General features: G+C 39.6%; 1 protein-coding gene across 15 annotated transcripts in view; it reads left to right on the top strand.

Moving 5' to 3' along the window:
- Positions 1-13910, top strand: part of CELF1 (CUGBP Elav-like family member 1) — a 61635-nt gene that overhangs the window by 46862 nt on the left and 863 nt on the right. For 10 of the 15 annotated variants that reach the window (XM_085062570.1, XM_085062573.1, XM_085062568.1 and 7 more), the window contains 4 exons: positions 1180-1293; positions 1475-1660; positions 2492-2635; positions 4270-13057. In XM_085062570.1, the coding sequence (XP_084918696.1) occupies positions 1180-1293; positions 1475-1660; positions 2492-2635; positions 4270-4397 (572 nt within the window). In that variant the 3' untranslated portion in view covers positions 4398-13057. Of the gene's footprint in view, positions 1-1179; positions 1294-1474; positions 1661-2491; positions 2636-4269; positions 13058-13910 lie in introns of those variants that run through there. The other 5 variants (XM_085062565.1, XM_085062567.1, XM_085062563.1 and 2 more) reach the window with 3 other exon arrangements.

Genomic DNA, 13910 nt, shown 5'->3' with positions numbered 1-13910 from the left:
TTCTTTTAAAAGTTTTAATGGGTGTATGCAGCATAGTTGAGAATGACAAAAACATGAGGAAAACTGAAAATGCCTCAAATTGTGTTCTTCTTTTATCCCCTTGGTCAAACAGATAAATCCCTCTTAAAAGCAGACTACAAGATGCCTCCACAGCATCAGTCTTCAGTATCTTTTAATTTTTAGCAGCTGTAAATATTTTCTGGCGCATCTTACGCAGTAAATTTAAACGTCTTGGTTAATAGCAATATGCATAGCTTTTCTTTTTTGGTAGTGCACAAATCTATTAGAAAAACCACTGCTATGTAATAATAAAAATACTGTGCATTTCTTATTTTATCATGGCCCTAAATCTCTGTAGATGACCACAGTTTGAACTTCTGTTTCTTTTGATATACCAGCTTGGAAAATGTTTTTTCTCATTATTTCGATGTTGATTTCTGTAGAACTAATTCTACCTCTTGTAGAATTTGGCTGACCATGTAAGCTGTTGCTCTGCTAGGTGCTGTATCTGTAGATTTCTCTTACTGAGTCAATGTGGTTGAAGATGTTGCTGGAATACTCAATAGAGGACAGACTGTGTATTTTTGGATGTACATTTCAAGACTTTTCTCAATCCTAGCCCCAGCTGTGGCAGCAGGATTTTTAATAGAAAATTATTTAATGTGTCAAAATAATCCAGGCATGTGGTGTTCCTGTTCTGGCAGTATGGGAAAATCCCATGTTCGGCCTTCTTTAATGTCCTAGTATCTATGTTTCAGGTCTTTTTCACCTTGTGTGGTGTTTCAAGGATACTTGTTAATACATAGCAAGTGACTCTTACTTTAGTCAGCAGGAAACAGGGCATCACTGCTGGTTGCCTTATGCTGAGATACAGTGTTTAGCCAACATTCGTATAATGTCTCAATCTTAGGTGTCTTACGCTTAATGACATTGTCATTGCCACAAAGAATGGATGTTATGATGAAGTAGAAATTTTTTTAAAATGTAGGAGGGGCTTGGAATGTATCAGCAGTGTGATCAATCAAGTTGTGTGGGTTTGAGGGTTATTTTTACATAAAGTATATTGTGTTGCCTGGGTCTGTTCCTTGCTAATTTTTTCGACAGGAATAACTTAATGAAGAAGTTGAATTATCAGGATCAAAAAATATTAGTTGAAGTTTAATTATTTTATTTTAATAGCAGGTTCTTCACCTAGTTCCAGTAGCAGCTCCTCTGTAAATCCAATGGCTTCTCTTGGAGCATTGCAGACGCTGGCAGGTGCTACAGCAGGCCTCAACGTTAGCTCTTTAGCAGGTAAGTTACATGTTGTGGTGGGTTGGGGGAATAGCTGACTATCATTCCTCAGCCTGTGCTACGTCTCTGGGGTTATTTTTTCTGCTCCCTGCTTTTTGTAGTCATGCAGAGTGTTTGAAAGGTTATTGATCTAGCTCAGAGGAAGCATTCAGTCATCTTTTATTTCTTCTTTCTTACACAGGAATGGCAGCCTTAAATGGAGGACTTGGCAGTGGTGGTCTCTCAAATGGAACAGGTAGCACAATGGAAGCCCTCACACAGGCTTATTCTGGAATCCAACAATATGCTGCTGCTGCACTGCCCACACTCTATAACCAGAGTCTCTTAACACAGCAGAGTATTGGTGCAGCAGGAAGTCAAAAAGAAGGTAGGCAGAAAATTGTAGAAACTACTTGAGAGGGCTTTTCAAAAGGGCAAGCTTAGCTCTTGCGCTTACCTTATCTGCAGATTTTTATGTTTGGTGGCATTTTTTAGAATCCAGGAGTTACTGAAGATAAAGATCTGTGAGATCTTTCTACTAAGGGCTGCCCAAAGTAGTTTTTATACAGGACATTTCATGGGGCTTGTCTGGTCTTAAATACTTACTTAATCATACTCCTCCATATTCTCAGAGGGAAGGATAATGTGATTCTACAGCCTGATACGTCTCAGTGTTAGAGAATCAGATGTGGTTTTGTTAATTTTGTTTTCTTGGCCCTTCACCTCTTCCCATAGATTCTTATGCCAGTCTTTTCACTCTTCAGATTCAGGTTCAATTTAATATATAGTGTAAAGTAATGAAGAATGTAGGAGTAAGTTTCCAGCAGAATGTAGCATGTTTAGAAGAGAATCTGTCAGATTACAAGCATTGTGATTATTTCTATTTTTTTTGGAAATTTACTTAGTTGCTTTGGGACCACAAGTTTTGCATAGCCATTTTTGCTCTAGCTTTCATTACAGCAAGTATCTGTGAACCAGTGTTGGCACAATGTGTAAAGTACAAGCAAAAGCAGTGAGAAAGAGCTGGAATTATTTGAGTGATCACTCCCAGCTAATGGTCATGCTAATTTATTCTGGAATCAAGTGTTCTGCAGTAGTGTAAATAGCAGTTTCACTGTTTTATCTAGAAAATTTGAGTGGCTCTTCTACCTTTCTTTGTGAGGTGGGTGTATGTTATCCATGCTCTTTCTGAATTTATTTTCCTACTTCTTGTTTGAAGGTCCAGAGGGAGCCAATCTGTTTATCTACCATCTTCCCCAGGAGTTTGGGGATCAGGATCTGCTGCAGATGTTTATGCCATTTGGAAATGTCGTCTCTGCCAAGGTTTTCATTGACAAGCAGACCAATCTAAGCAAATGTTTTGGTATGTTGAATCCACAGCTTCCCTACAAGGGGAAGCAAAGGGTCAGACTGATCTCTTCTCTCTGGTGACCAGTGACAGGACCCAAGATAATGGCCTGAAGCTGAGTCAGAGGAGGTTTAGGTTGGATATTAGGCAAAGGTTCTTCACCCAGAGGGTGATTGGGCATTGGAAAGTGCTCTCAGACACACGTGATTCTCAGTGTGTCCTGTGCAGGGACTTCAGTGATCTTCGTGGATCCATTCCAACTCAGGATATTCCGTCATTCTAAAAACAATTGTCTGTAAAAAGGTGGCTTTTTTAGTAATCTCTTTTTCAATTTATTGTCTAGTCTAGCTTTTAAGTAAGTAGGGAATCTCTATATTACTAAAAAAAAAATCAAACACTTTCAGCAATAAACTGAATTTTCCTGATTTTCAGTGAGACTTTTTGCTTTTCACAATTCCATACTGTTATGCCTCATTATAGTGTTCTGGCCCTAGATAATTCTCCCTGAGATTGGCTCAGTTGGTTAGAGCATGGTGCTAATAGTGCCCTATTTTAAGGTTGTGGTTTTGATCCCGTTATGGGCTACTCACTTTGGAGTTGGATTCGTTGATCCTTGTGGGTCCCTTCCAACTCAGAATGTTCTGTGATTATGATTTGTGTTCATAGACTGTTAATCCTGAGACAGTTCCTCCTCTTACCTCTTCCTGTCTTTTCAACAATTGTTTGCATTGCTCTATATATTACTTAGTACATTATGATTATGAATTATTTCTATTAATGTCTTTATATATAATTACTGTGGGCACCCTATTGAATTTTTATAGTGCTGTAATCTCTCATGACTGTTGATAGATGGAGATTTCTTGTGATGGAATAGAAGAGGTGAGCCTTTCTCTATGGTTTTGATAGCTTTGTGCCTACATAATACCCTGAATTTTTTCCTGTTTGAGCCAAAAGATATGGACAATCTGATGCTCTGTGAGAATACAAAAATGTGCTGATCATTAAGCTGTAACACATATCTTATAGCTGAATATTATGGACAGGTAGCCATTGACTGGAGTGGGAGTTATTCTCACTCCAGACATCAAGTGGAGTTAAAACAGGCTTCTTCAAGACCCTGGAGCAGTTTATTTTCAGGATAATCTTTTCCAGGAATGATACGCAACCTCTCATCTAAGAGCAACCTAAACATAATAGTGGTACCAGTGCTACCCTTCTTGACAGCTATTTCACTCCAAACAAATCTGCTCCCATAATGTCACGAGGGTGATTTCAGTCTTGTATCTTTAATGAGCTTTTGCATTTAGATGAACATTTTACAGGTTGGGTTTTCTCCCAGGTATGAGGTCTTAAAAAGAAACAGCAGTACTCATTTTGTTGATAGACAGAAAATGATTTTTTAATTTCCTTAGCTTTGTAGATCTTTTGGCCAAAGTTCCATATGTCAGTGCTTAGTCTGAGAGCCCTTAGAAGTTATTATGAGGAGTCTAAAACAGTTGTGAGCTCCTGAAAATGGCACTTCATGCAAGCCTCTCTGACCTTGTGAGTGCCTGCATTTCCAGTTGTAAGTGACTGCATTTCCAGTTGTGAAGCAGTTGTTGTGGTCAGCTTTGGCATGGGGTAATTGTGTGTTTTTCTCTCCTCAGGTTTTGTAAGTTACGACAATCCTGTCTCTGCGCAGGCTGCCATTCAGTCAATGAACGGCTTCCAGATCGGCATGAAGCGGCTGAAAGTACAGCTCAAGCGCTCCAAGAACGACAGCAAGCCATACTGAGCACCCCTCCCCTCCGGGACTGGAGTGAGAAGGATCTTCTGGTAAGTTGGAGAGGAGCACACTTAGTGATTCGAAGCCCTAAGGCTGTGTTTTTACAGTCCTGGAAGCTGATCCATGCCTTCTATCTGGCACATCTTCCCTTGAAGACTCTGCTGCAGCCTCTGCTGAGAATCCTGCTTCGGATGGAGGACAAGTTTGTGCTTTTGTTTCCAGTGTTCTACTTTGGAGTTTAGGTGCCATATCGCTGAGGTTTTTTGTTTAGTTTTGTTTTTTTTTTTTCTCTCTTATTTGAAGTTTGCTGTGTTTGTAACCAGTGTGTGTTGAGAAGGACCAATGCCAGCTCCTTGGGGGTGGGGAGAAAAGGTTAAAGGGAGCAGCAGAAACTGACACCACACCGCCTTGGGGTAGAGAGGAGAAGGGAAAGCAGAAATAACACAGAACAGCTGATGAAAACAAAGACAGGCAAGGAGAACAGACTCCTGGGTGAGAAAGAACCGACTCCATGTAGCCTTTGTCATGCCCCATCCATTCTTTGAAATTTCCTTAACTGTATGCCATGGTGGGGATTTAATAAATCATCTCTAAAGCAGGAGATGGGCTAAAAGGGTGAGCACATTAACAAGCCAAAGGAAAACTGCAGTGATTTTTTTTTTCTGTATATAAACTAGTGTTTATATAGCACTGGGAATGTACACAGCACTTTATAAAATTATTAGATAATGTCTCTGCCCAGAAAATTTCACTCTCTGTCTACAATGGAATATTAATGAGATGCAGTGAATTTCTCCATATATAAGAAAACTTAACCTATGTGCTTTGTCAAGGTTTTGTAGAAAGGTAGAGGCAGCTTAGTCTGGATGAATACATCTAGGTCTGGAAACAAGAAACTTTAGATGCCTGGTAACCTACAGAAATTTTTGACAATTTTTCTTCTTAACAGTTGATCACATTCCCCATTTCTGTGGAATAATGTCCTTTTTTGGCACAGATTGCTATGAATTCCTTTTCATAAGCATAATGTATGTGCTGATTGTTTATTGAACTGATGACTTCCTGTTTTGTTGGGTGGTTTTTATTTTGTTAATGAACAAAACTCATGCAGTGACTTAGTCTAGTAATTAGGTGTTTCTTTATACTGCAGTTTTCCTTTAAGGTGGTGTGTACCAGTGCAAAACAGGCTAAACTAGGATCTGTGGAACCGGAATATTGAGCCATTCAGTCTTTTTCTGCCTTTTGGTACTAGCTGTTACCTTTTGCATTGAAGGAAAATTGAACACACCCCTTAACTGAACACACACCTTTTCTGCACACTAGTGAAATTGCTAGTGCATTGCTAAGGGCCTTTGTTATTCACTGGTTTTAGGGGGCTTAAAGGACTTTTGACACTCTGGCCTGAACTGTTTCAAGAAATCACTGTAGAGTTCCATTTTATAACCACCAAAATCCACCTCTGTCACAAGAGGAAGTTTACAATTTCTGTGTCTTTAACAGAAGTTCGATTTACCTCATAATATCTCCTTTTCCTTGTTTTCTTTGTATTCCTGGGTTGTGAGGCTGTTTCCCAGGGCACCAGCTAACACTGCAGTCTGGGAGCCAGCTGCTAAATGATGTGTGTGGGTCAGGACTTTGTGTTCTGCTCCAGCAGGAGGAGCACTAAACCCATCAAGCCTGAGATCTCGGGTCGGAATCCCCACTTGTGTGCAGTGATCTGTTGGGAATGTTGGGCATTTCCACGGACTGGGCCCCCTGGGATCTCAAACCTCAGAATTACAAGGCCTGATATGTAACATCCAAGGGGAGCCCTTTCCAATTCTTAGATTGAGAACCAAACAGTTGATGTTAGTCTGTCCCATATTGATGGCAGGCAGGTAAATCTGTCAGTATTATTTAAATAATTTTGTGGTGGCAAAGTTTCAAAGGCCAGATTGCCAAATTTCCCAGTTATGCTGGCATGTGGTACCCTTCTGTGTTAATTATTTGAATCTCTCTAGAAACGTAAACATACACTGAAGTGAACCATGTACACTTGAATTCTGCACCATAGGAAAGATGTGTCCTGGTTTTCTGAGAAAAGAGTGTTGGAGTGTGAAGGCCTCCAGGGTGATAATGGGATTTTTTTTATATATATATAAATTATATACTTTTCAAAAAAAGAAAAAAAAAAGAAAAAAAACATAGTTGGGAGCAACTGCTCCAAGTGCAACCTGCTGTAACCAAGAATGTTGTTTCTATTTTTATAGAAGTTTTATACCGCTCCAGGGTGGAGAATATTTATTACCTAAATTATTTCACTGGAAAAAAAAAGGCCAGGGTTTTGTAGAATCCTGAATGTGATTGTTTTACACACATAATGATGTGCATGATTGAAACTACTGATTTTCAGTGGCCTGTTTGCAGCCCAACAACTGCTAAACGAGGAAGATGAATGCTGTGAACCAGTGGAGGAGAGCACTGTGCTCTGGGGTCTCTACAGTCACTCTTACCTTCTTTGCACCCTACCCCACTGTACTATCCAAGACCTTTGTCCTGTTTTTCTTTTAACCTGATGCTCTGGCCTCTTTACTAGTCATTTCAGTTGCCCAAAATTAGGTATTTTAGCTTCTTCATCCTATAGTGTGTCCTCAATACTGTAACTTAGAGATCAAGCTTGGCATTGTTGCAAATAGGTGTGACTCCTGTATTAACTTTAGGAGATTCACCAGTTTACACTATGGCTTAGTTTGATCAGTGACTCCTCCAGACATAATCACCTTAAGACACCTAACTTGGGCTAGCTCTTGTGCCTTACTGGCGTAACTATAAGTATTGCCAAAAAGAAAATAAATCTATGCAGGTTAAATTTTGTCCTCAGATGGTTTGAATCAATGCAGTTCAGCTCTCTGAACACAGTAGAGCTGCATCAGTTTTCACCAGCTGAAGATGTTGCCCTTTTTGTGTATTTGTTTCAGATTTCCCTTTCTTGGTGTATCAATGTGTATGTTGCCAAAGTTAATAAATGTATCAAGTTTGTGACTTGGGCAGATTTTTTTTTTCTGATAACAAAACTTATCAGATAAACTCAACATTTATGTGTCTGTTTGGTGGCTGCCGCTGATTGTGGGGATGTAGGCTCTTGCCTTTCAGTCTTAAGCCAGTTTTCTTCCTCACTTATTGGCAGGAAAATCTGGGATTTGGGGGACTTGGGACTTCTAAATTTTATTTTTAGTTCATATGATGCTCTCATTGAAATGCAGAACAAATCAGTGTCAAATACTTTATTTCTTGGATAGTTAGGTAAGAGTTGGGTGAGTTCAAGTAAGCTGCAGAAAGTTGGCAGAAGTAGCCACATGGACAAAGTATGCTGTATGTTTAAAACCAAAGAACCTGACTTTCTACAATAAAAGTTAGAAGGACTTCTGATGAAGTAGAATTCCTTGTTATGTTTACCACCAGGAAATACTTAACATATTTTTAGTTTACAAGGTGAAAATTGTCTGCTTCATAGATTTTTTTTTCCCTCAGGAGATATTTGATTTTACTGCTGTAATAAGGTGTAAGAATTATGAACTTACTTACGATACTGCTTAGTGTCAATACTATAGTAAATGAAATAATAGTTTCTTCAGTCCCCTAGATAATCAACAGTCCAAAATAGGATAGCTCTTTGTAGTTTAGCTTTTTTTAATACAAAGCTGCCATTATTAAAAAGTTCCAGCTTAGAAAAATTCTCACTGTCAAATGCATCTATCAGGAAAAAACTTTTCACCTGAATACTGAAAGTCACATATTATGGTAATTCTATCATGCAAGCAGAAGCTAACTGAACTGGTAATGGCTGTGGTTTAGGGAAGAACAACCAAGCACAATAAAGTTGTTCCTATTTTATTTGGAAACATCTAAAACCAACTTGGATAAAGCAAATTGCAAATGAAGGGTGCAACTATGAACAGATAAAATGCTTTGAAAGCTTCTTGTTGAAGACATTTAAACCAGGGATTGATATCCCTGAGCATACCTGCCACAAAATATAAAACACAGAATTATCACTGTTGTGAGAATAAAACAAGGACAAACTGGAATAACTTTCTCCAAGTCATTAAGACCTTGTCCAGCATCTCATGGTTCTGTTCTTATAGGCCAGTCTTTCCCCTCAACATAGCTGAGTGAAATATTTGAAAAATCCCTATCCAGAAAACCCCGAGAAAAATCACACAGGATTTCAGTGGTGCATGCTTAGATGTCACTTGATTTCAGGTTGTTTCTCATGCCTCAGTTCATGATGAATTTGCCTTTCTGGTTTAGGAGTGAAATTTTGCACCTATCTGCAAATTATCTAGAGTATTTCTAGAAATATAGAAATAACTGCAAGAGTTGCATTGTACTCTGTTTGCTGGAGTTGGTTTAAACTCTATACTAAAGTCCTTTCCCTGTATTGGGAAGCATGAAAAGCAAATTAATCTCTGCAGTTTTAATAGGAGGAGTGTTGCTTGTTCAGTAGACAGTGTGTTTCTTGTTGCTTTGGAACTAGATTGCAACACTTGCTATTCTCAAATTATGTAAGATAATATGCAAATCTCACTTTGTTCTAGTCTCTAACCAGAAGCTTTGAGATGTGCTAAAGATTAAGAATACAAACAGGAGCTAAAGAGGAGTTGGGGGTGTGGGGAGGCAGAATGAGAAAACAAACTGCTTCCTCTCCCCTCTGCCTCCTACTCTCATCCCAAAATGTTCCTTGCAGCTCACGAGCTGAGAGGAGGGAACTGAGGTATCTATGTCACTTAATGTAAGAATTATTCTTTTTATAAACTCTTCAAGAAAATTTCAGGAAACACATTTTTTCTCCTCATCAAACTGGCAACAGTGACTGTAGAGCTTCTCAGAGCCCAGAATCTCCTCCTCACAAAGTCAGGGAGCTGAGGGCTGTTATATGAAAGGTTGGGAATGGAAAATCCCTGTGCAGGTCTAATGGTATGAAAAGTTCTCAGCTAGGACAAGTCTTAACTTGCAGTCAAGTCTTAAGGAATTCTTCTCTGATGTGTGGGCTTTTTGTCTTGTATAATCCTTTTTTATTTCTCCCTTTTCCAAATTACCCACCCCCAGTTACGTGGGCTCCTAGGGAATGAGAAGGGACTGTAGCTAAAGGAAAGAACATAAATTTGCTGGGCTACTACTGCCTAAGAACTTCCCATGTTAGAGTGCAAGAAAAGTCTCAACCGTCAAACCACCTGTGAATCCCTTGTGTCCTCTGTCTTGTCTCTCATGGTCTCAGTCTCTGTGGGCAAATGTTTGCCCTGGAGTCATATTTTTTGGAATTGGTCTCCTGGGGAGGGAGCTTACTCTGCTCTAAACAAAGGTAGTGGACACACTGGGCACGGGGCAAGGTGAATGCATGCTAACCAGCGTGTCACTAGGCTGTGGAATGCTCCACAGACTGGGTGCTGAGAGGGAAATCCAGGCCTCTGTTTCCATTTGGTTTCTGGCAGTTTGATGTTTACTTGGTGTCCTTCATGTACTTTGACTTTTACTTGTCCATTGTTGGCATGTGCTGCCCTTCCCTGTCAACACCCTTCCCCAGGAGATCTCATTGTACAGTGCCCATTCTTGTTCTCTCTCTCTGTGTTTGGATGTACTGCTCTGTGTAACTCAGTGGGTCTCCCTCTTTCTGGTTTGTTTTTTTTTCTAGATTCCTGCCGTTTGTTCATCGTTGTGCCTAAAGCATGTCGATGTGGCGTTCAAGTACATCGTCCAAATCCTTGTCTCTTCAGCTTCTCTGATGCTTGAACTCTCACCTTTGACCTTGTGTTGACCTTTGATGCTGATGTGTATTTTTATTATGTTTGTTTCTTTTTTTTCTTTTTTCTTTTTTTTTTTCTTTTTTTTTTTTTTTTTGTGCTGCCAAATTGGTTTTGCTAGAAAGACTGCTGAAGGGGAATATTTAAACTTGCATTTGAATATAAAAGAATTTCTATTTTTCTAGACCTTCGTAAGATAACCACTTGATTTTGTGAATCTGATTCTTTGTAATTGTCTTCAGAGCAGCCTTGCTAGCATACCTTGTGGAGTATTTGTATTTCTGTGAACATACAGCCAATCACTTTCTAGGCTTAGTTTTTTCTGTGTGCTTAGTTTTAAAAACACAGTTCGAAGAAAAAGTCAATTATATGGTGTGACTTAATCTTTCAGGAGACTTCCTAGTCACATTTTGCTGATCTGGTTTCTGTGCTTGAGGAGACAGCATGTATTTTTATGAGTTCAAACTTGTGACTTGAAGTGGCATCAACAGAAAACACTTGAACTACGTTTTCCTCTGATTGTAGCTACATTTTTGCCCTGGCATTTACTGATTTTTTTTTAATTATTATTATTTTTACTTTTTCCCTGCTTCCCTGTGTGATTATCAGTCTGCAGTGAAAATTTGATCAAAGTTGATGTTGTATTTTGTTAAGCTCCGGCATGTTTGGTTTTTTTTGTAACTACAATCTCCTCAGCAAAATGTGATGTTTTTGTTTTAATCTTTCAAACTAAGATAGTGCCCAGAAATGTTGTGCATGTTTCCTGCTGTTTTCTTCACACCCTCGTATATATCACCTTCACCTCTCTGTTTTCTATAGTTTGTGCAAAAACTGAGCAATTTAATGGGTTTCAAAGGTATCCTTTAAATTGGTGGTTTTGGTATGACAAATATCTGATCAGAAGCCACCTGAGGGCATCTACCTGTGCACTTAGACTGTCTGCCTGACAGAGCACCTGGACCGTGTTCCATCTCCAGTGCTGTCAGAGGCTCTGAGGGTGCTTGGTTACACTGTTCCTGTAGTGGAAATTTTGTTGGAAGCAGGGATAGCTGGGAGCAGAAAGGTGGGCAAACTCACAGTATTTCTGTTTCCAGGCCATCTGAAGCTAGGGCTCATTTGAAACACTGAGCATTTTGTAAAAGTCAGGGCACATTTCTGTGAAGTCCAGCCCCAATTTAATATCATCAGACAGAGTTTGGTGGCAGGATTCTGGAAGGATCTAGGTTCGCTCATGAAATAAAAAGTGTTTTAAATATCCCAGAGAAAGCATTTGTAACACTGGTCCTACAACTGCTGGCTCTTTTCCCAAATGACAAGCACAATACAACAGCCTCTGAAGCTGTTACCTGAACAGGGTACCATCCCCAGCTCTCTTCTCAAGGGCCTTAGCTGGGGAATCTCTGCGGAGATTTTTTAGTTTTTGTTTAGTTTTTAATTGGGTAATGAGCTGAGCAGTTTTCCTGGCTTGCAGGATGAACTAGAACAGGTTACTGCTCTCTGGGGAGCAGGCTTCCCCTGCCCTACATACCATCTGCACAGGTAGAAACTGGGAAGTAGCTTCTAGATGAAGGCATCTGAAGAGTGTGTTCTGTGATGAAGTTTCAGTCAGAAGCAGCAGCAAGCTAGTGTAGGTATCTTTACGAGTTGAAATAATGTGAAATGGAATTCCAGGAGAAGGGTTTTTGCTGAGGAAACAAGTAGATTGGATAGAAATCTTAATTTCATCCAGTGTTCAGGATAATGTAAAGATGCAAAGATTGTTTTCTATCCTACTCCTGAGTTGGTTGAGGATACTGTATTCTCAATAGGTATTGACCAGACTTGTATAGACAGTCCTTAATCTGCTTACAAACAGAACAATTTGAATATGGTACATGTACCTGGGAGTGAATCGTGAGGCTGAATGAAAAAAGGGTAGAGACTGGTTTATTTGGGAAGTAGGGTTTGGGGACTGGCTGCTGTTAGTCCCACAGTCTGAATGCACAGGGCTGTGTGCCGAGGGGCACTGATACCCTGCAGTGTATGGAGGAACTGCCAGTACATTTCTGTACATGTGCATTTGGTTCCGTAAGGAACTTTGGGGAAACCTGTGGAAAAATATCTGAAGAAAACCAAAATGCCAAATGTTGGGTGTTTCTTTCCTTTCTTCTTTCCTTTTCTTCCTTTGGTTGTTTTAATTGTTCTGTGGTGGTTTTAATGGATTTGAGACAGTGGAGCAGCAGCTGCCTTTCTGATTTTTGGCTGCTTTTTGTGAATAATTTAAAAAGAAAATTTACATTTTGGAGACAAACCTGTGGGCTTTTTTATTGGTACAAACATTGTATTTAACACTAGGGGTTTTGTACAGTTTTTTGCCTTTTCTACTAGAAAACAATGTAAAGTGATTCACAATGTGACAAGAAAACAAATTGCCACTATGACCAAATGTAGAGTCTGTTCTGCAGTTAATGGGATTTAATCAACTCGAAGTCGTGGTTCAGTCGTAGAAATGCTTTTCTTTACCTTGTTTGAGCTGTTCCTTTTTTCTTGTTTTGATTTGCAAAACAAAATGTCTTTTTGTGTGAAATTGTGTTGTACTCTGTAGAGAATTACAGATTTTACTTTAATGGTTTAAAAAGCAGAGGAGCGCGTGTTGCTTTTCTGATCTGATCACAGAGTTTGTGTAGTGGATTTAAAAATGAAAAGATTTGTTACAAGTTTGGAACAAGCGAGTATGTGTTAAAGGAATTTTCTTCCTTTTGTGCGTGTGTTTTTTTTTTTTCTTTTTGTCCCAAAGGGCAACTTAAAGCTGTTTTAATTGCACAGACACACCGACAACAAGTCATTTTGTATATGCCAAGTGTGGTACCTTCCTTTGTTTATTTGCTATTAAACTGTTTGAGAAGAGTCCTTGTGTGTTGTATTTGTGTCTTAAATTTGATCGTTTTGGGTTCAGGTGTGAGAGGATGAAGAGAGAGATGAGAGAACTCTTTTCCAGTTTCTTAGCTGTGAGCCACAAAAATTTTCATGGCCCAACACCTCTTGTTCTGGATGTACAGTATAGCCCTGTCTTTTTACTTCCGTGTAGATGAGCTACTTTGAGTAGCTCATAGATATGGAAAAGGTTTTCTGGGTGATATACCTCCATTTTGTATCATTTGACAGTGAAGTTCCCATTAGATACAGAAAAGCTGAGGATCTTGGGTAACGCAAACATATGCAACACTTGCCAGTGAGGTGTAGGCATATGCAGCCTCACAGAACTGCTGCCATGTAGCCACTTGCTTGTCCATGCACTGGTGCTTTGTGGTGTTTCAAGGGCTCAACACCTTGGGCATAGCAGCAGCCCTCATCTCTGCAAGAGCAACACGAGTGCATGGTGCTGTGTGGGATTAGAGGCACCAGCTGATACTGCTCTCATAAACCCCCTACTTGCCACCACCTCCCTCCCTTTCCAGGAGCACAGCCAATCTATCCTGGTTCTGCAGCATCAAGGTGTCTGCAGCCCCCAGTGCTCCTGGTCCTGGAAGTACGACACAGGAAAACCCCAAATGGATTTGGATTACTTACTGGTGATAAGCAAAGCCTACCTGCTTTGCTCTTAGAACAAAGATATCTTTACAACACATTTCGTTTCAAATTAATACAAAGTATTTGCTGTAGCCAAAGCATAATTCATTTTGAAACTTGCCACAAGTTTGACATTAATATTGCCTCTCAGAAGGAAAGCACCACAACAGCTATGATTTTGCCGCATTTCTGA

The sequence above is a fragment of the Lichenostomus cassidix genome, chromosome 5, assembly GCF_008360975.1.
Source record: "Lichenostomus cassidix isolate B80296 chromosome 5, HeHo_3.0, whole genome shotgun sequence".
In the NCBI taxonomy this organism is placed as follows: Eukaryota; Metazoa; Chordata; class Aves; order Passeriformes; family Meliphagidae; genus Lichenostomus; species Lichenostomus cassidix.
The sequence above is the reverse complement of the archived record's forward strand: the minus strand, read 5'-3'. Positions and strand labels throughout refer to the sequence as shown.